Raw genomic sequence first — 20,689 nt, 5'->3', positions numbered from 1 at the left:
ATTCATAATATTATAATTGAATATCAAAGCAATATATAAATTAGTGGGTAGGTATTTAAAAAAAAACGATTTAACAATAATTAGTGATACTGCCCTTCCTACAATAACTACATAATATTATAAATGTTTCTAATTTGAAATAAAATATCGATTTAAATTAGGTAGTAGACATTCGATTTATTTTTCTCTCTGTGTGGTTTTAACATACCTATAACATATTTGCGGTCAGCAATTATTGTTATGGTCTTTTAATTTCTTGATAATATAATAAATATTATTTAGTAGTATTGTCAATTACCACTTTCACTGATTTTTTCGTTCATATTATAGCGATGTATTAAACTTCACAGACCTATGAAGTTTGTTTATTTACCATTTAGAGTGTAATCTTCAACAGATGAGCGACATTGTTACAAATACATTATTTTTTTGAGAACTTATGCAAAATTTGTAGGACTCCGCATACAAGACCGATTTGACTAAACCAGGAATACTGCAAGGAATTCAGGATGATCTCGATCCTAAAGTAAATCTTAAATCTACTGACAGGCATGATATTTTAAATGGCGGTTTTAGTCGCCATCATGCATGGTTTCATAACGATTAGCTATCAGGTGATTTTGTATAGTTCACACATTTATTCTAATAAAACTGTTAATCAATTTGTCCTGCATGACCTTACGGTATTAACACAGTATATATGTCTAGTTATTTATAAAAAAATACGTAGTATTTTTACTACTATTAATAATTTTGTTCTGTCCATTTACGGTAGGTATGCAGCTGTTATATTGCTGACGTATTAACGGCCAACAAATGTTACAATCATAACATGAACCATAATATGGAATAAACATAGGAATTTAGGATTTTGTTCTTATAATTTCAAATAATTGATTTAATTTCAACTTCAAGTTGATTGTTTGAAATCATGCGTATACCGTTTCGAAAAATGATGTGTGAATGTCTGAAATACGTATGTTTTGTAATTGAATTTTAAATGATTTGACTTTAAATGAGCGACGACACGGTTGTATGTAAAATTCATTTAATTTAGTTTTTTAACGCTCACAAAAATATGTAAATAGCCCAATGACATGCTACAAGTAAAACTGTCAAAGTGCTTATTTTTATAAGTCTAACGATCTCAGTTTACGCATCCTATTCACCCTTATCCTACCAGCCTATTGAAGAGAAGCATTCTAGGTGTCTTGAGTGCAAAGCAATAATTATTATAATTGAATAACTGTATTTGTGTATTTAAATCAGTTGAAAGCAGTTTAATGGACGAAATCGGCATTGGTTAAAAATAAAATGTTCAAAGTTAGAAAAAAACTACATTAAAATAAAAAAGATATCTTATTATTCATAATATCTCAGTCGAAAGTGTCATTCAATGATACAAATAAAATACATGCGGGTATTATAAACATAGTCTACTGTTCATCCAAAATAAACTATTATTAAATTATTTAAAAGCATAGCTCAACCCCGCTAAAATGCTCCACAGTTCCCTGTCGCTATTGTTTGATAATACAACTTCATACTTGTATGAGAAATAATTTTCTTCCGCTTTAATTGTTTGAGAAATGTTTTAGATTATTTGTGATTCATGGAAACAATAAAAAAGTATTCTACCAATCTGGATGCTGTCGGAAAGGCTGATATACAACGGTTTTATGTAAATGATACCAACAAAATATAAGATTTTTATATTTCATATTTGACAGAGCTAATGAAAAGTAAAAAAGAACGTACTAACAAATCTAAAATATTAAAATCAAGTAAACGTAATAATATTTTTAAAAGCTGTAATACATTTTATATATATATATATATAAATATATGTTGCCTGTATGATTGCCAAGTTCCATAGTACGATAAGTCAAAAATTTCAAGTTTTAAGTTATGTTGGCCATTATATATTTTATATATCGCTCCTCTACAGTTCCTTATTCTGTTGTACTAGTTGTACTGTTGTTACTAGTATAAAATACTAGTTGTCCTCGTAGGGCCGATGTTTTTGTCACTTTTCAACAAGTCAATGTAGGTGAGTTAAAACTTTGATCAGCCATTTTTCAAAACTACTAATTCCTAGTTGTAGCATGGAACTGAGCCATCTTAGAATATTGTAGAGTAAATACTGACCTTACATATTTTTTTCTGATTTTTTACAATTTCTTATAATCATTGTACCTACTAAGCATTTTGAATATTTTGCTTTGTATTTTTTCAAGTTATTCAACAAATACTTGACGGTAATTCAAGATTGTTTCTAAAATGTATAATATATCGTTTATCATTCACACCATATAAACATTATTTTACTACATGTGTTTCGATCGCATAGTGAGCTTTATCAAGTGAATATTATTACTTTGTAATCTATTCTCTATAGTATCTTAAAACGCGAGCATTATGCTAATGATAGATGCAATACATTGATAAAGGTACAGATGTTTGATAATATTCATTTATGTTTAATAGTGTTAGTGTGTCGAAGTAGTAAGTAATGTAATTTTGTAATGCACTTTCACTTAATAAGTACTCGTGAGATGGCTGCGTGTATGTATGTGTGACTGCAATGTTGGTATAAGACACGGTGGTATTGGTAATCCGGGAAGGTAGTATTACACTGTCGAATAAAATGAAAATGTAGTGAGATTTGTCAAAATGGTACCGTAAATAGGTTTATCAAATAAATTAAAGTCCTACAACATTTTATTAATAATATACAACATTACTACATATATCGCAACGATGGGAAAGTTGCATCATTATTTTATTTTTTTAACTGATATTGAACGAATACTATGACGTGTACTACTACCACCAATACGTTCCCTTGATCTTTAGAAGATATTCATTTTGAAGGGGGTAGTTTTTATGTATATATCAATCGTTTAAATTATTACGCTACGAGATACTGAAGTCATAATAATAATAGATAGATAACCGAAAATGGAATGGGACGACTGGCTTCTGGACAATTGGACGCCGCACTGTCATAGACACGTATACAGAACGTAGACGAGGTATTTTAATCAGTTTCTATCTACTACTTAGTAGTTTGAATTCATTTTACTCTTAATATAATGTATTCTTTATCGCGGATTAAGAATCACCATGCCTAAGGCTTTATATAAAATAAAAAACTCTTTTTTCGTTGGAACTTAAACATATGCACGATTAAATCATTGTTTACGTCTGCATATTTACATTCTCACCAACTATTAAATCATAATATAATCATTTAAATAATATTGAATATTTTTTTAAAGTACCTATAAGTACTTAACGTCTATTTATTTTCGAATTCCGTGGCGTCCAGTTGTCCGGTGCCAAATCGTCCTAGACCCAACCAAAAACTACCAGAAAAACTATTGTGCCCAAAGAACGATGATTTAACACAGAAGCGAACCTATGATCATAAGAGTGCATTCATCGTTATAAGCCGTTAACGCATTCGCTGCTGAATAGATAATGAGATTTTAATTGCCTCATTTAAAATGCACGTTAATTACATCGATCGGCCGCCTGGTCATTACGCGTCGTGTGCGTCTTCCGCGTCCAAAGTATTAAGTGCGTCCTTTTGAATGGATTTAAAGATCCGTTTTATAGAAGCTAGTAATAGTTAGTAAAATAATCTGCATCTATTTGAAATTTCTGTAATGTGCGCTCATTAAGTTACGTCTTACTTAATATAGCATTCCAGGAAGAAAAGGTTCCTAACCCCTGGTTTGATAAAATACACAACATAAATCTCTCTGTTTTTTTAAAAAAATAATTAGTTTAGGATCGATTATATGAAACTACTTGAGAGAAAGTACAATAACAAATACAAGAAATACACAATATGGGGAGGTATAAACAAATAAATAAGATGGGTTTAAAGCCAGACACACAAATAACTCATATATCGTAGAATCAGCTAAAAAAATGTTTAAATACCATTATAATGGAGTTCTACTACGTAAGCACATATACAACAGATAAATAAGATTGGAATGCAAAAGCAAGTCGTCATAGACCAAAAATTAAAAGCCAGTTTTGGCTTATGACTTAATGACGGTAAAGCCATAAAACGCGAGAAATGCAAACTATCGTGAAGGTATTCAAATATTATTAAAATTGAATGCGTCTTTCGATTACCTGACAAATATATTGCATATTAAAGTACAAACGTAATATTTTTTAAGTAGGTACCTATATCCCATATTTCTCCGCTCTCGAGAATTGTTCCTTTTTACAGCCACACCAGAATGTTACTCAATTTTTGTTTTCTCTGAGTGATAGTAATATAATGGAAGATAGTACAATATTTCCGTGTAATACAGACGCTTATCACAGTAACTGTAATATGTAATAATATGAACCGATTTCTATTGCGTACAGAGAAGTGAGTCGAGACTAGCAATCTGTGGACTGCAAGATTATAAACAAGTAGATACCTCGTACAAGTTGCATAACCGCTACGGTTCTTAGGCATATTTAATTATTACAAACGACCATTGATATAATTCTCAAATATAATAGAATACAATGAAGCATCTATTATTAAACAAAAAAACATTCATACCGTGTAACATGGGCCTTCGTTACGCACCAAAAAAAGGCATACATTTAAAATCGTTTGGATACCAATAAAAAATACTGCCTCCTAGAGAGATAAATAAATAAATCAAAAGACAGCAATAATGATGCACAGTTTGATTAATCATTAATTAGTATCATATTATAATCTATATTTTTTTTCTTTTTTAAGTTTTCAGTTAATTTTTAATACTAATATTGTTGCATAAAAAATGGAATATTTCGTATTTGTACGCATTCCAGCGCTCATTGCTGTCATGCAAAGCGACTTGCCTGCGTGGTATAGTTTATGCAAAAAATGCGGAACACTTTTACAGCGTTTTTCGGTTTGCGCGAGCTACAGTTTTCCCATCCATACACACGGGCTTCCCGATACAAACCGATTTGCGCAGGTAAGCTTGTGGTAAAGCATGAGCGTCTAGCCGTTACTTTACGGACTAATATTTTCATACTATTTATAGACTGCATTAGTTTCTCGCACTGTAATTATTTCATTAAGCGATTATTTAACGCCGAACTTGATTTGTAAATATTATAAGAATTTGCTAACTTGCAAGTGTCACGAATAGTGCACGTTGATAAAATATTTCTTTATTAATATCGGGTCTTTAGGCGTGCTATAAGTAAGTGCTAGATCTGACTGAATTAACTCAGACTTTTTATTCGAATAACTAATATAGATTCTTGTAATTCATTAAGTCTGTAAACATATTAAATTTATAAATAACGTTTCCGATGAAAAATTTCGTAGGATTGCTACCAAAACTTGGTAAGTCTCGAAATCATGTAATGGAGTAATAATTGCAACTTTAAGTTTGACATGTCCTATAAAATGAGGCATAATCTTAATTGCTTTGTGCTTTATGTGCATGTTCTATATAAATCGGGACATTGATTTCTTCTAGCATATATATTATATATATATGGACACATAAATTATGTACAGAATAATTACAGATTAAATCCGTTATTAACTTTAAATACCTAAATTATCGACTTGCCAACTTTTGGCAGCAAGCCCAAGTTAATTTAAAATGCACCCGAGATAGATAGAGAGTAGTAAATATTATAATCCAACACATTAAAGTGTGTAGGTATCAGTGGCGCACCCAGGATTTAATGTGTTAATAATTGTTAATAATCAATTGTTTCCATTTTCATAGTTTCTCTGATTTTTTCTTTTAAATTAAAAATAATTTTGATCAATAAACTAGACAGATTATCGTAAATGACGATGACGTTCACGTCAATGTAAGTGTAAATGTAATAATAAAGGATGAGTGTCTCTATAGCGTTTGTTCTGGACGAATAAATGCGTCTAACATACAACGGGTTGTTGGAATGTACATAATATTATTTATACCCAACTGGCATATTTGCGTAAGATATCAACTCGACATGGGAATAGTGAGGTAAATTGATCACGCTTATCCGTGGGATAGCAAACTTTTTGTGGTATCAAAACGATTATCGATGCAACTATTAATAATGACTAATAAGTATTGATTATTTAGGAATCATTTGCTCATCAGCAATTTGCCAATAGTAATTTATTATTAAATCAATCATATAATCTACGAGTCATGCAGTGATGTAATTTTTGCACTCATTAAAATTTTATCCAACACATTCTACATTCATAAAAATAACACTACTATAATATTCCTATAATTATTATAGAAGAAAGCAAACTCGCATTATTTAATTACTTGTGCTATGAAATTTTAAATTCGATAAAGTCAATTATAAAATTACAAATATACATTTTTTAATATTCTTATTGCAAAACTATAAAACATTATTATTATTTTACAATCAGACACATTTCATTGGTTTATTTTTATCGATATTGCACGCAGAATAATGATTTGATTAACAATGTTTCTACATAGAGAATAATTACGAAAATGATTTTTTAAATACGTATATAAAATTTTTCTTGGTACCAAATGGAATTGTATTTTTTTTCTTGTGAAATAATACAATAAAATTTAAGTACCTACATGCATCTTTATCATATCAAAGGAATTGTATTTAACTAACTTTGTAGTTATTATCACATATTATCTTATATTAGTACCTACGTGATGAAAAGAAAGTTATTGCTTATTATAATTGGTATGTCATATTAAAAATAATTATAAAACCTTAACGCAATGTTATGAGGACGGACTAAGAATTTAGAGTCTCAGAAGTAATTTAAATCTTTATTCATTAAATCGATAGTGTCACTTCCGATGGAAAGGGGCAAGGGCTTTTGGTACTCCCTCTCGCTTATTTGGCTGTCTGAGGACATCGTCTGTTGTGTTGGTAGTCTTCGAATTGATCAAAACACATCGGATGGTTGAAGGAAACGGCAAGATTTATGTGCAGGATATTTTTTTGTTATTTTAAGGATTTTTTTGTTTGACACGGATTGCTAAAGGCAGATAATTAAAAATGATTGTAATTATTTTATGATTGCTTTAAGATTGAATTGTATAACTGACAATGATATAGGTACTATAATTTAAATATAAAATATACTAAGATAAGGGAAAAGGCATGCATTTACATATATTAAGTGTGGAAACGACACTATGCAACATTTTGGATGTAAAAGTTGTCAAAGAGTGACTATAAAATTGTACTTAAGTGTTATAAATTGATCCGTCTCGTATTTAACCCTGCTCATATTACTGAGATTAATAATGATTACAACCTGTTTAAGGTTCTAAATAATTTTTGGTTAAACAAATTTTGATAATTATCGTGAAATTTAATGAGGTTGCCAGCAACATGTTGCTAGTGTGGACACGGCATTAAAAGTATGACACTTTTGGGGAGGTGAAAATACGTCGCTGTAGGATTGCTTTTGCCGAATAGACCAAATGTTCAGGAGACGAAAAACAAATTTCACAATCCTATATTTAAATACATGGAGATATTTAAATTGTTGTTTTTACACCATATGAATGATGTATTCATTACCATTATTAAGTAATTTAAATAAAAGGATGGTTCTGGTTCATTAAGATACAAAAAAATATTCTGCATTAAAAGGTCGATTTCGACAAAAACGGATATTCGGCAAACCAATCCTATTTATAGCGACGAATAGGTACAATAGATATTTCCAAATAAATTAAATCAAAATTAAAACATATATTTATAATGTGATATAATGATAATCATAATTTCTAAAAACGACATTGTCAAATATGACATCCTTATTTTGAGCATTGTAACACTGTCCAGTGAGTAGTAGATACGGTTGAGGAAAATTCAACTTTAAAACACAGTAATACTGAACTTTAAGTGTATGCGCAGGAAATTAGTGAAAAGCTATTGATCGTTCAATGCTGCATATAAGCATATCTATATATTATGTGTAAATTACTAAAAACATTTTTTTTGTTAAAATTTGTTAATAATATTGCCAATTCAGACAAGAACTAAATTGGTGGATAAGTACTGAAGACGATGTTATACTTGTATATCAATCAATTAACAACTCCTAATATGCAACTAATGTTAAATAAAGCTTTCATAACCTCTACTAGTGTGGTCAAAGAAATTGTGAAGAACTGGCATATTTGCATACCTACTATTTTATATTTTAATTATAGGAATCACATAATATATTATTAAAGTGAATCTTATGTAATTCATCTAAAACTAATTGTCGTAGGTAAGTAAGCAATACGTATTACTATTGTTGATAACACTGGCAAAGAAAGTTTATTATGTCCGCAGTAGGTACTCTATTTTGAAATATCGGTAGTCTCACTTTGTACAGAAGACTTGTGAGCGTATGAATCATGTATGTGACGGATCAGATGTGTATCCGTTTCAAGAGGTTGTCAACTTGATGTCATATTATAACGGTCATTTCGGTTTTAACTGAAAGTTGGTACTATCACATCACATACATTAATTATTAAGAAATAACACAAGCTTATAGTATAATAATTTTCTTTAATTCTTTGTTTAGTTATTTTTTTTAGAATTAAGTTTAATATAATAGTTATTGGTTACAATATCAACATAATACAAAAAAAATATTATATTTGGTATTTAAGTTATCAGCGTGTACTCTTCTACACTATTTATGTCAGATCTTAAGGGCGGACGTGCTCAGCGTGGGTCAAAATGGAGCTTTTTTCTATTTTCAAAGCATGATCCTGGACATACCTTAAACGTTGTAGATAATATATGTATATAATTTTGAAGCTTTATTATCCTTTATATTTATTTTAAGCATTTGATGACGCATGTATTTTTATTACATAAAATAGTATTCTTTTAAACCTCTCGCTCTAATGCTTTAGAATATAGTCATATTTCAGTACATAAATGTGCAGTGGTGTTAAGATTTTTTACATTCATTAATTTTTAAACGCATTTATAAAACTATCAGTATAATTCTTATCGACATTATTATAGTAAAATATTTACGATAAAAAATTATATTGATAATCTCTGTGATCCCAAATTTGACAAGAATTAGGCATTTTATTATTCAAAAAATGGGTAAAATTAACACATTTGAAGATAATTCTAAAGATACTAATTATAAGCTATGTCTTTGACCATTCAAGTGTGATAAACATCCTACGAATAATGATTGTTTTATAATAATTATTGACCTACGAATAATGATTGTTTTATAATAATTATTGACCTAAGAATAACGTAGTGTCTTTTTTGAAATACGCCAATTCTTTTGGCATTCCCCAGTGGTTAAGCTACAACATACGGCCGTAGCCATAAATTGACAATTCTGTCGCGTTTTCTATCGCTCGCCGTCGCTCTAACGACGTCATATTTTCCGTCAAAACTATCGAACTTCACGCTTATATGGTATGTTTATAAGATGGAATTGTATAAATATTCCATGCCAGCTGTTACCTTAGCAGCTTTGGATTCGAAAACCATTCACAATTAATAATGATCAAAGATAATAAACTTCCTTTTTGAATTATGTATATTATCTTTTTTTACTACTAGTCAACTTGTCAACAAAACGAAATAGTTTAATATTTAATAAAAAAAATGAAATTAGTACTATAAAATTGCGTTTTTTAATTAATAATTCTGTAATTAACTAGCGACCGCTTATGACTTTGTCCACGTGAAATAACAAAATATACATAATGAATAAAAATAAACTGATTCGTATTAACACAAAAATATGGTTTTTACTTTTTCGTTCTCTATATTAGACATCAAGAATCGACATGAAAGTCTACTAAAAATTATGCTGGTAGTAAAAATGGAGTACCTGTGCTGTACATGTTTCATTAATCTTGGTTTAGTAGTTGTTTAGTTATGTTATAACCAAATGAATGGACAGATAGACAGACACTCCAATTTAAAAAATAGTTATAAAATTCGTATTTTACTAAAGATCGCGGCCCATTTTTTAAATAAATCATTCCATGTAGGTATATGGTACATTGATTTCAAGGAAGTAACTTACCTGTTATATGTAAAACATAAACAGCTGCCTAATGGATAGTGAAATTACATAATAATTGTTATTGAAGGCAACGATTGCATTAGTAGTGCTCAGCAGCTAAGCAATCAAAATAAGCTAATAAACATTGCCACATTTTAATCACTTTAACTGTTACTTTCAATTATTTTATTAAAATTCAATCAACTAATACGTAAATTATTGATGTCTTAATATTATTTTTCTTAAGATAGTGGTTAGCGATACATGTAAGTAAAAGTAACACAATGCTATTCTAACTAAAATTTTAAACTTTCGTATTTAATATTTTAGAGAGCTTAAAGTTCTAAATTTTATAAAAGCTCGAGTCTTATTTCTGCCAATTACATTCGATTTTGTCGCTGGTTGTACTTATGGAAACCAGCGTTGCAAATTTAAAGTTTTTGCCAGATCTAGCATTTTTGAATAGGAATCTAGCATGGAAATATTGCATTTGATGTATGGCCTTAAATTTAGCATTTTTCGATACCTCAAACAGCTTAAAACTTCTCATTATACCTAATGCCAGAATATAATACCAGATTTGCATAACAAATCAACATACTGGTCTTTTGTACCGTATATTTTATGAATGTTAGATTCATTTTTATTTACCTGCGTTATTATTCGTTGTTAAATAAAAATTCTTCTTCGATCTTTGTTCTTGAGAAAAATGGTTAATAATCATGAGATTTCTGTCTTATTTTCTTACCCTATCTGGCATTTTTTTATCAATGACAGTTCACAACACTGATGGAGACCCCCTGATTAACGAAAATCGTATACATAGTACATATTACATGTAGTAATATCTAACGCAAGACACTAATCAAATAGAACAAAACGCAAATAATATATAATATCCCCTGTTATAACTATATAGGTACATAGTGAAACTTTATTTTTTCACCACATCCATCTATTTACAAAATAATGAACTTGCATATGTCCAGACCATATGTATTTTACTTTTTAAACGTTGCTTTAACCAGTTAGTCAATGATTCCAGTACTTCATTGTGAATTCTAATAATGAAACAGGAAAATAATACATTACAATCATTACTAACCTGGGTTAGCTCCATCTCTGAAGACTTTGGGAAGATTCCTGTACTGAAGAAAGTAGTGAATATGGGCGAGCTCATGATGGGCAGTCACCAGGTCCTTCATGTTTACTTGAGTGCACATTTTTATCCTGCAATAGTAACAAAGATTATTAGGATTTTCCACCAATCAGATAAATTATGTATACCCACTGAAGGTATATAGCTTTTAAAATCTATAACCATTTTGGTTCATAAATCTATGAAAATATTTTACTATAATTCATTTTCTTTACTGTAAATAGGTTAATAGTTGATAATACTGTTAAGGCATAAAACAAAGTAATTAAATAATTAACATGGTTTTTGTTTTTTACTTTATTCATATTTTTTTTTAAATATATACCAACTTCATCCGTTAGCACATTTTCAACTAAGGATTTCAAAAATTATTTTGTATTTTATTTAAACTAAAGGAATCTGGGAATCAAATATCCACAAATGAAGGAAATAAGCATACTTAGTAGTTTTTATCCACCACAAATTTGCCTTTCTTTCTTTTTGCTGTATTCAACATCTAAAAAACTTAGAAACTACGCTTTCGCTGATTTACAAATTCATTGAGTCATAATATCCAACAAGAACAACTATTTCGAAACCATGTAAAGAGGGCGCAAAAGATTTTGTTGTTACTGTGGTTATAATATGTGTGATGATTTTGAGATGATGAACGATAAATTATCAAATGTTATAGGTACACAACTCAACATAAGTACCTAATTTTTTAATTATGGCTGTTCAGTTGCTGGGAATATATGGGTAGAACAGCAAATATGAAAATATATTGTTATTATTTTGTAGTTAGAAAACGTGTGTTTTTTAAAGAAGTGCGGATTCATAGAATCCGAAATTTAATATTATGTGTAAGCACGCTTCACATCCATTCTTTCTTTTTATTTATTAAAAATACTTATTAATGTGTATAGTTAATAATAAATGGACAAACATGATTAAATGTGGATACAAGACATCTTTAAGTATGTACCTAGTTATTATTTAACGACAAAGTTAAACTATTTATTAAGAAAAATCATATGAAGGTATTGCCTGTTATTTTTAGATGATACGAAGGCAATATTAAACAATTTAGATAAACCCTTCAAATATCAAATAAACTAACTGTCAAATAAGTACATAATTTTATTATTTAAATGTTTGTTATAATATTTATGTCACACATTCTACGACTGGATGTCTGAAAATATTTTTGATTGCTGAACTATTCACCTATAGTCCTGACGATTACAAAAGTCCCAAGCTGAGGGTTGGCAATGTATATCACGATCTGGTGGTCTTTCCAAAACAGATCCTGCCCAGAACGCCGGTGGAAGTGCAGACATATTAAGAGAGACGTAAAACTCTTCTGCTATTTGGAAGACGGTTGCCGGAGTGTAGCCCTGTAACACAAAATATTTTCAACATTTAAAAAACAATGGATTAAACAATGACATACCTACCTATTCGTATTATTATTATAAAAATAAATAATATTTAAAAAAAAAAATGTGTTTATTCATACAGGACATTGATAGTGGAACAAAATAATACAAAATATATTTTGGTCAAAATTAACCGCTTAGCGATAACATTGAACTGATACCGTTCACGAGTCAACTACTTTCGTTTTTTGTTTATCTCAGCAACTACAAGGTGTTTTGATCACTTATTATTATGATATTATGCATAATACAAAAAAACGAAATTATTAGTAAAAATAATTAATGCACAATATTTCGTAAGTAATAATTGATAAACGACCGTTTCCACTACAGTATTTAGCATAATAATACGATTTATTTTTTTTCAATTCCGAATAGTACTACCAATGCAATGGATAAAAATTGATAGAGTATTGTTTTTTAAGCACTACAACAGGCCATTATGCACTGTTATGGTAGTGTAGTGAAACAGTAGTGTAATTAGTAATATAAGTGAATCAAACACAAACATACAGGCTTTGAGAAAATCACATCAACACACTGTGACCTCACCGGAAATCAAATCTCCGACCCCTGGATGAATTCAGTGCCTTATACATTGGACTACAAGGGCCACTACACAATGACATACTCACATACACAGACCCTAAGTATCAACAAATGGAAAAATAGTATAAATAATATAGTCGGGGTTTAATTACACCGTGACGTTACGTTGTCGATACGCAGTGTTTAATTAATATAACAACGTGGATTTTATTGTTGAGCTGTTAAAACCTCTGATGTGACGTTTTTCTCATTTTTTATATCCTCTGTCAATCTATATAAAGTATATCGCATAGTCTAATAAAACCCTGAGTGTTCTACGTATCATGAAAATTAAAATATAATTTAATTACAGAATTCTTCGGTTCAACATCTCTCATTTTAAACAGACCATAATATTACTTCCAATGTATATAGTTATCACATCAGAGCTATTATAAACACTCTAACGATCCCTTCAACATTATGTTATTTAGAAAAATCAAATTATTCATAGGCATAATTATTCATATTCATAGGTTTGTGCTTATGAAGCAGTTTTTCTTTATCCTGTAAAAATTCAAGTCTATCACATCGAAGGTTTTAACAGCGCAAAAACGATGTGTAATAATTCTTTTTTAATAAAATTTAGAGGTTATCTGCACAGTCGTCTATCAGTTTCTAATCTGCTACCGGTTTTCTTCAAAATAATTTATTGTGAATTAATTACGTTAGCTTCTCTATTTTTTGAATCATCAAAAGAAAGGGAATAGTCAAATCATGTCGGTCACCAATTATGACGATTTTACTTTCAAATACATAAGTATATTTGTCTTTGAATCGACTATGGAAGACTTCGTCAACATCATTCTCCGCTTTTTTCTTCAGATCCCATTAAACTATATGTATGTATAGTACCATAAAACTGACACGACCCATTCAGTAGATGGGGGAGCTAAGCCGTTTCTTTGCCTAATAGCTGAGGTGATTTTTTAAAATTTACTATTTATTTTGTAGTCACCGTGTACTTCGAATAATTGTGAACTTCACACCTTGATTATTGCTCTACATTTAACAATGTTATCGATTCCATTTTGCCGTTCACCACAGTCTCCAGTAGCCGTGATCGTCTAGTGGTTAGGACCCCACGTTGTGGCCGTGGTAACCCAGGTTCGACTCCTGGTCACGGCAGTGAAAATCACTGTCACGGTGGAGACTCTTTTTGAAAAGTTTTTGAATAAAAAACTTTAAATCTAGAGATATGAATGTAATACGATATTTTTTTAATCTTTTGTTATGTTATTATTATTTTAAAATCTTGAGTACAGAATAATATAAACGTTTGACATGGTAGAGTCAAAAAATATGAGTTGCACAACGATTTATATTTTTTGAAAAATCATAGAAAACCCCTTTATACTTTCTACCAGAATCTAAATAGTAGACTAGTTTTTTAGCTTTCCTTCCTAATTTTCTTTAAATTTACGATGAATAAGCTCTTTTGCTACAATGCTACGATGTCTATAACTTAGCCGAAAACATAATTCTAATATCGTAATAAATATTATATCAGCATCTGCTTTAATCTGTATTAATTAAAAATATGGCAGTTTATTTATTCATTTAAAATTCCTGTTGATATGCGTGCATCTTATGAATCACAATTTGCCGAATCCTGCATGAGGCAAAGATTTTGATAAACATTCGGTATATTATTATGTATGAAAATATATCGGTGCAAAAAAGTGTTATAGTTTTTTTTGCGATTCTAATTCTAAGAAAAGCTCAACGAATTTATTCGAATTTTAATGCAATATTTAACGTTAGACATTATTATATTTACTGTAATATATTTTCCCTCAATTTTCAATTGGAAAATTCAAAAGAATCTCCACCGTGACAGTGATTTTCACTGCCGTGACCAGGAGTCGAACCTGGGTTACCACGGCCACAACGTGGGGTCCTAACCACTAGACGATCACGGCTACTGGAGATTGTGGTGAATAGAAAAATAATTAAATATTTATATAATCAGTGGCCGTAACCAATAGCTATATCAAAACTCTGAACTATAGAGTACTGACCAAGATAAAATTCCAATTCATTATTAAGTTTCCACGTTTGTATTTTAATTCAGAGCTTGATTTTCCATTCCTGTCCGGCCCCGTCTGTCAAACGTTAGACTCTTTTCAAATTTGTACTGGCATTCCAGAATACATCTGCTGTTTTCTATTGCAAATTACATTAGTCTTTATGTGAAGATATACTCTCGCTCGTACTAAATAATTACCTGTTGAATCATTTCTGGTGTCACATCTAAAAAGTTCTTTCCGGGATAAGGAATGGTGACATCGAGGATATTGGTCCAGGACTGTCCCCACATGTTTCCGAGTATATGAGCTGGGAGTGGCGCTGATCTGCTAATCCTCTCGGGTCCATGGAGGTCACGCAGCTTCCTCCTGACATACGCGTGAAGTTCTTCGTACAGTGGTCTGACTTGTTCCCAGACTTCATCCACCTCTAGGCGGAACCTGGGTGATTCGTAAGGGAATGTCCAATACTCGGCAGCATCAGTGAAGTCTGAAATATGTATTTAAAATATTTAGTAACTTTTCTGTAGATTCACACAAACATATTATTATTGTGTCACAATCGAAGTAAAAGTAATTTATTATACTAAATCTTTATACCTACTTATCTTTTTCAAAACTACATTAATTATGTTTTCTTTTTATTGAAAAAATAAAAGAAATGTATAAACTTTTACATATTAATCGTATTTCCTATTTTATTGTAAATTCGATATTATGTACATAAGCTTTCATAATCGGAAGCTTTTTTCCTTTCATTTAAACCAGCGGTTTCCAACCTGGGAGGCGCGCCTCCCAGGGGAGGCGCGATCTATTGCCAGGGGAGGCGCCAAAATTTTTGAATAAATTATTTTTTGTACCATAATATCTACAAATAAATAAAAGTTCATATCTTAACGTAACAGTAAAAATTCAGTGCATGAATGTTTATTTTAATATATAATAAATATATTTAAATCCTATTAAAAAAATATTTGGAGCGGAGAAATTTAAAAATGGCGCTTTTGCAAACGCTCTGTTTCGGTAATGCACAAAACGACCGCTGGTTGCATGAAAACAATAACCTCAAATTTAAATGTCACTCGTAGCTAAAGTGTCAACTGAAGCGTGTAGGCAGGGTGTGATATTTTTTTTAAAATTGTTTTTGACGTGATTTCTTTAATATAATATAACAATAATACATGTCTCCATATTTAAATGATTTCTACGCCAGATATATTGAAGCAAAAAAAAATCTATTTCCTGAGTTCTTGGTTAGTTTGCTAATGCATTTTTCATATAATTTTATTAATAGTAAAAAAAGTCGCCTGCGGCGCTGCTTTGTTTCAGGGCTATTAAATATTTTTAATATATGGGTGAAAGATCCTGGCCTGTGGGCCCTATTCACTATGTGGAGCTCATGATAGAATCCATTAATTTTTGTCAATGAACGATGATGAATTTGGTTGACTTCTTTTAAAATTGATTGTGGTAATAAACAAGCTCATTCGTCGCATGAAAAAAAAATTAATTAAAAAATGAATTTGATATAAGTAAGTAGTAAAAACTTGTGTGTTAAAAAAGTGTCTGTATTATTTAATGAAATAAAGGGGGGAGGCGCCAAGACTCGATTTTTTTTAAAGGGAGGCGTAGTAACATAACGGTTGGAGACCACTGATTTAAACTGAAAAAATCGATTTCATATCCAATAATATGCACCTGCCATCTATGAAATTACGATGAAACGACTAAAATATTATTTTAAAAAAAAACACTCTTGGATAATATAAAATACAGATGGCAGTAGCCAGCATGCATTCGAGTAGATGTTTTTATTTTAGTATTTTTGTTATTTTCTTTTTATAAGAATTATAAACTCTTTGTATCAGACAATGAAAGCATAATATTTGTAATACAACTGAAAAGCAATAATATAAATTATAGTAGTATTATTATTTCTCACTGTTGAGATTGGCAGCCTGGTTGGTCAAATCAACAAGCTGTTCATAGAGGTCTCTAAATTTGAGACCAGTGTTTCTTCTCCATTCTGTCCAAGCGTGAGAGAGCTCATCCCAATCCCTGGATCTAGCCATCAAGAGAGTCAAGTCAGGCTGTAGTCTAAGACCGCATCTGAACGGTTCATTGTAGGCACAAATCTCAGCACCATTGTATACTGCTAACATGTCGTTAATCAGACGATTATACTGAAATTTAAAACAGGCTAAATTAATAAACATATTCATTATTAGTACGAGGACAACCTGTAAATTTATCGCTCTACCAGCAATGAAACAAATCACAATTTTATTACAATATTTGTAAATAAATTTTTACTCTCGATCTATGAAATTATGGTTTGGAACCAGGGTAGGTTTTTCCAACGTTGACGCAAACCATTTTCCTTATATTGTTTTTTTTACTGAGTGAATTTAAATTGGGTTTTATGTGGTCTGCATAATCAGGAACTAGCTCTTCATTGTTATCTCGGGCCTGACCAAATACGACGAGCTTTTCCAAGATTTATCATGTTCTTCCCTAAAGACTTTTTGAGGAAAAAACAGAAGAGATGGTAAATAAAATGGCAAATGTCTGGTATACTTGTGATTGATTCGTTTAATAAGAAATTCATATTACTTACTCTGTCAAGTTGGTCCGGTGGAAGAGCTGCAGGACCAATGATGGACATTAGTTTCAGCTGTCTGTAGGTATCGGTATTGGTGAGGCTTTCCTTCCTAACTCCTGACACCAGTTGCCAGAGTCCTCGCTGGAATACTGAATATCTCTGCTGGGCATCCAACTGGAATAAAATATTAATGTAATAATCGTCAAAACATCAAAATTACCGAACATCAAAAAACAAATAACTAATATTTTAATATGTATATATTATATGTGTGCGAACACAGACAGGGCATAATAATATTCCAGTTATCCCGTTAATTTTGATAAATCCCCAGTTACGCTGCGTCCTGTTTACAAGCAACGAGGCAACATCTTTGAACAGGAAAAATCCGGTAGCATATTCTTTCATACGCCTGATTGTAAATGTAATATTATGGACATTATGGTAAAATAAAATTAAAAACATAACCATAAAGATCTTCGCGTACATACTTCTCGAAACAGAAACCATTATACCTAATGGATATGTGTTTAAAATAACGTTAAGATAAGATGATAAATTTTGATTAAGGCGTTACCTCTATCTACCAGAAGCACCTAAAGGAAAAATATGAAGCTTGCAATTTGAGACATTGTTTTGATAATTCACAATTTAAACTTTATTAATTAATAAATATGTACCTGAAAAAATATTTTTTATTTTAAGTCAAAGATAAACTTACTATTGTAAAAAATATTATATAATGTGAATTTGTCAAAGGACCACATCTTATTATTACATATATTTTTTGGTCATATTTATTATTAAAATTATGTTCATTATGTTTTGATTAAGATATTTTTAACCTATTCATCGTTTTAATATTTTTATAGTCATTTTAAAAAACATCGATTTCATAAAAATATAAATGTGTATAACTTGAAATACCTTTTCTTTATTTATGAAATATTATTTAGGTATGGTCCGAATATTGAAGCTCGATTATATTTCCTACTTTGGTACCGGAATAAAAAACAAATCCCGGGATCGGCAATACTAATCCCGAGTCCCGACATTACAGCCCCTAGTCAGAACACAAGAGTTCATAAATAAGTGTATAACTTTTTTTCTTCGTTTTTATTAGAAAATTAAAAATAATCTCCACCGTGACAGTGACCTTCACTGCCGTGACCAGGAGTCGAACCTGGGTTACCACGGCCACAACGTGGGGTCCTAACCACTAGACGATCACGGCTACTGGAGATTGTGGTGAACGCAAAATGAACTAAATATTTATATTGTCAGTTGCCGTAGGCTATAATATGAAAACATTGTACTTGCGAGCACACGCCGAGGTAAAATTCCAATAATCAGTTTGAGCAAAAATGTCGGATACTACTTTCTCGATGACGCTATTTCAATACAAGGTTTATGTGACATTACTTATTCTCTCTATAAGCCATCACATCTTAACAGCCGATACATGTAAATATTATAATATAGACGATGGCGTAACGGAAGTGCGTACATTCAATTATATGTATGCCAATGAAGGGGGGTGCCAACGGTGGTGTTAGGGGTGCGAAACACTCGGGGGTGCTAAAAGTTTGAAAATACTTTAAGAATTGCTTCATTCGATACAAAGAATAAATCGATTCAAGACGCTTTATTTATATTATAATAATTCAGAATAGGCATTATATCATTTAATGTCATATTTTTTAAAATACATTTTGATGACAATAAAATAATCAATTTACTTCTGCTCTTTGACTTAATATGTCATATTTCCACATTTCAAAAAAATGTGAGGGGTCGGCAATTTAGGGCGGGCACCCTTGTCGCATCACTGTGCCAATGTTTCAGGTTTATTACGATATTGCGGGCAATTGTTTGATTGTTATTTTACAATACGGTAATTTTACAATCCCTTTCTGATCACTGGTCATCAGCGTTGCCAACTTTACTGTCACTGACATACACAAACAGGATAAAAAACGATCAAGTTAGTAAGGTAGGTAGGAGAAAACTCGAGAAATGTCTAGTTATTATCATTTCTTTTTTATTTACGGGAACAAAGATTGAAGGAGAATTTATTATTTCGTCAGTAAGTAATAGCCAATTTAATTAAAAATACTATAGATACGAATTTTCATGATTGTTTATAATAATTATAGCTTAGGCCAGTCTGTTATTTTAAGGCTTAATAGTTCGTGAGCAACTCTGGTGTTCGAAGAAAATGTAGATAATTTAATTTTTTGTGGAGTCTAAAAGCGCTAAATTGTAGTGAATGTTTTGCATGATAGACGTCTAATCAAAAATTCTTAATCTAGCGACAAAAAAAAAGTCTTAGGTCCGAATGCTGCTGCGTATAAGAAAATATAATATGTTTCGAGGAAGTAAATCTAATACACTACGCGATTATAAAGGTGTATACTAAAATGAATTATAAATATCGGAAACTCATTTAATATCGGATTATTAAACTACAAAAAATGACATATTTTATATTCGTTATATATATTTATACTTATAATCTAGTAAATAACCTACAATTAAAATTTATAATGATCGACAATTACTATTTATCATTATGTCTTTGTTTTCAGTCATATTAAACGACTGACGAAATTTTCTTTCACAATCTAGTTCATTAACGGTGAATAAATAATTGGTTTGTTACATTTTTGGATATCATTTTTCCAATTTGCATACTAATTGCTCTTACACTCGTCGCCTCGTTCCTTTATATTTCGATTCGTATGTATTTAAGGCCTACGTATAAAACTAGTTAGATCATTTTCAATACTACTAAACTTTCAATTATGTTCATAAAGATTAATGATACGAGTAATTAAGCACGTAAGACATTTAAATTGAGAT

General features: G+C 30.5%; 1 protein-coding gene and 3 non-coding genes across 4 annotated transcripts in view; 1 reads left to right on the top strand and 3 right to left on the bottom strand.

Moving 5' to 3' along the window:
• Ance-3 (angiotensin-converting enzyme Ance-3) overlaps positions 1-20,689 on the bottom strand; it is a 244,654-nt gene that overhangs the window by 193,037 nt on the left and 30,928 nt on the right. Inside the window, exons 3-7 of the mRNA XM_085953539.1 lie at positions 17,843-18,001; positions 17,168-17,408; positions 15,426-15,715; positions 12,399-12,568; positions 11,139-11,263 (exon numbers count right to left, since the gene is read on the bottom strand). Of these exons, the coding sequence (XP_085809665.1) occupies positions 11,139-11,263; positions 12,399-12,568; positions 15,426-15,715; positions 17,168-17,408; positions 17,843-18,001 (985 nt within the window). The remainder of the gene's footprint in view (positions 1-11,138; positions 11,264-12,398; positions 12,569-15,425; positions 15,716-17,167; positions 17,409-17,842; positions 18,002-20,689) is intronic.
• On the top strand, positions 14,255-14,326 carry TRNAH-GUG (transfer RNA histidin (anticodon GUG)). Its single transcript has one exon. It is a non-coding gene; the product is annotated as a tRNA-His (tRNA).
• TRNAH-GUG (transfer RNA histidin (anticodon GUG)) lies at positions 15,049-15,120 on the bottom strand. Its single transcript has one exon. It is a non-coding gene; the product is annotated as a tRNA-His (tRNA).
• On the bottom strand, positions 18,990-19,061 carry TRNAH-GUG (transfer RNA histidin (anticodon GUG)). Its single transcript has one exon. It is a non-coding gene; the product is annotated as a tRNA-His (tRNA).

The sequence above is a fragment of the Rhyacophila brunnea genome, unplaced genomic scaffold (assembly GCF_057557595.1).
Source record: "Rhyacophila brunnea isolate RB1 unplaced genomic scaffold, BYU_Rbru_1.0 scaffold_10, whole genome shotgun sequence".
Classification (NCBI taxonomy): Eukaryota; Metazoa; Arthropoda; class Insecta; order Trichoptera; family Rhyacophilidae; genus Rhyacophila; species Rhyacophila brunnea.
Note: the sequence above shows the minus strand (reverse complement) of the source record. Positions and strands in the feature narration are given on the sequence as shown.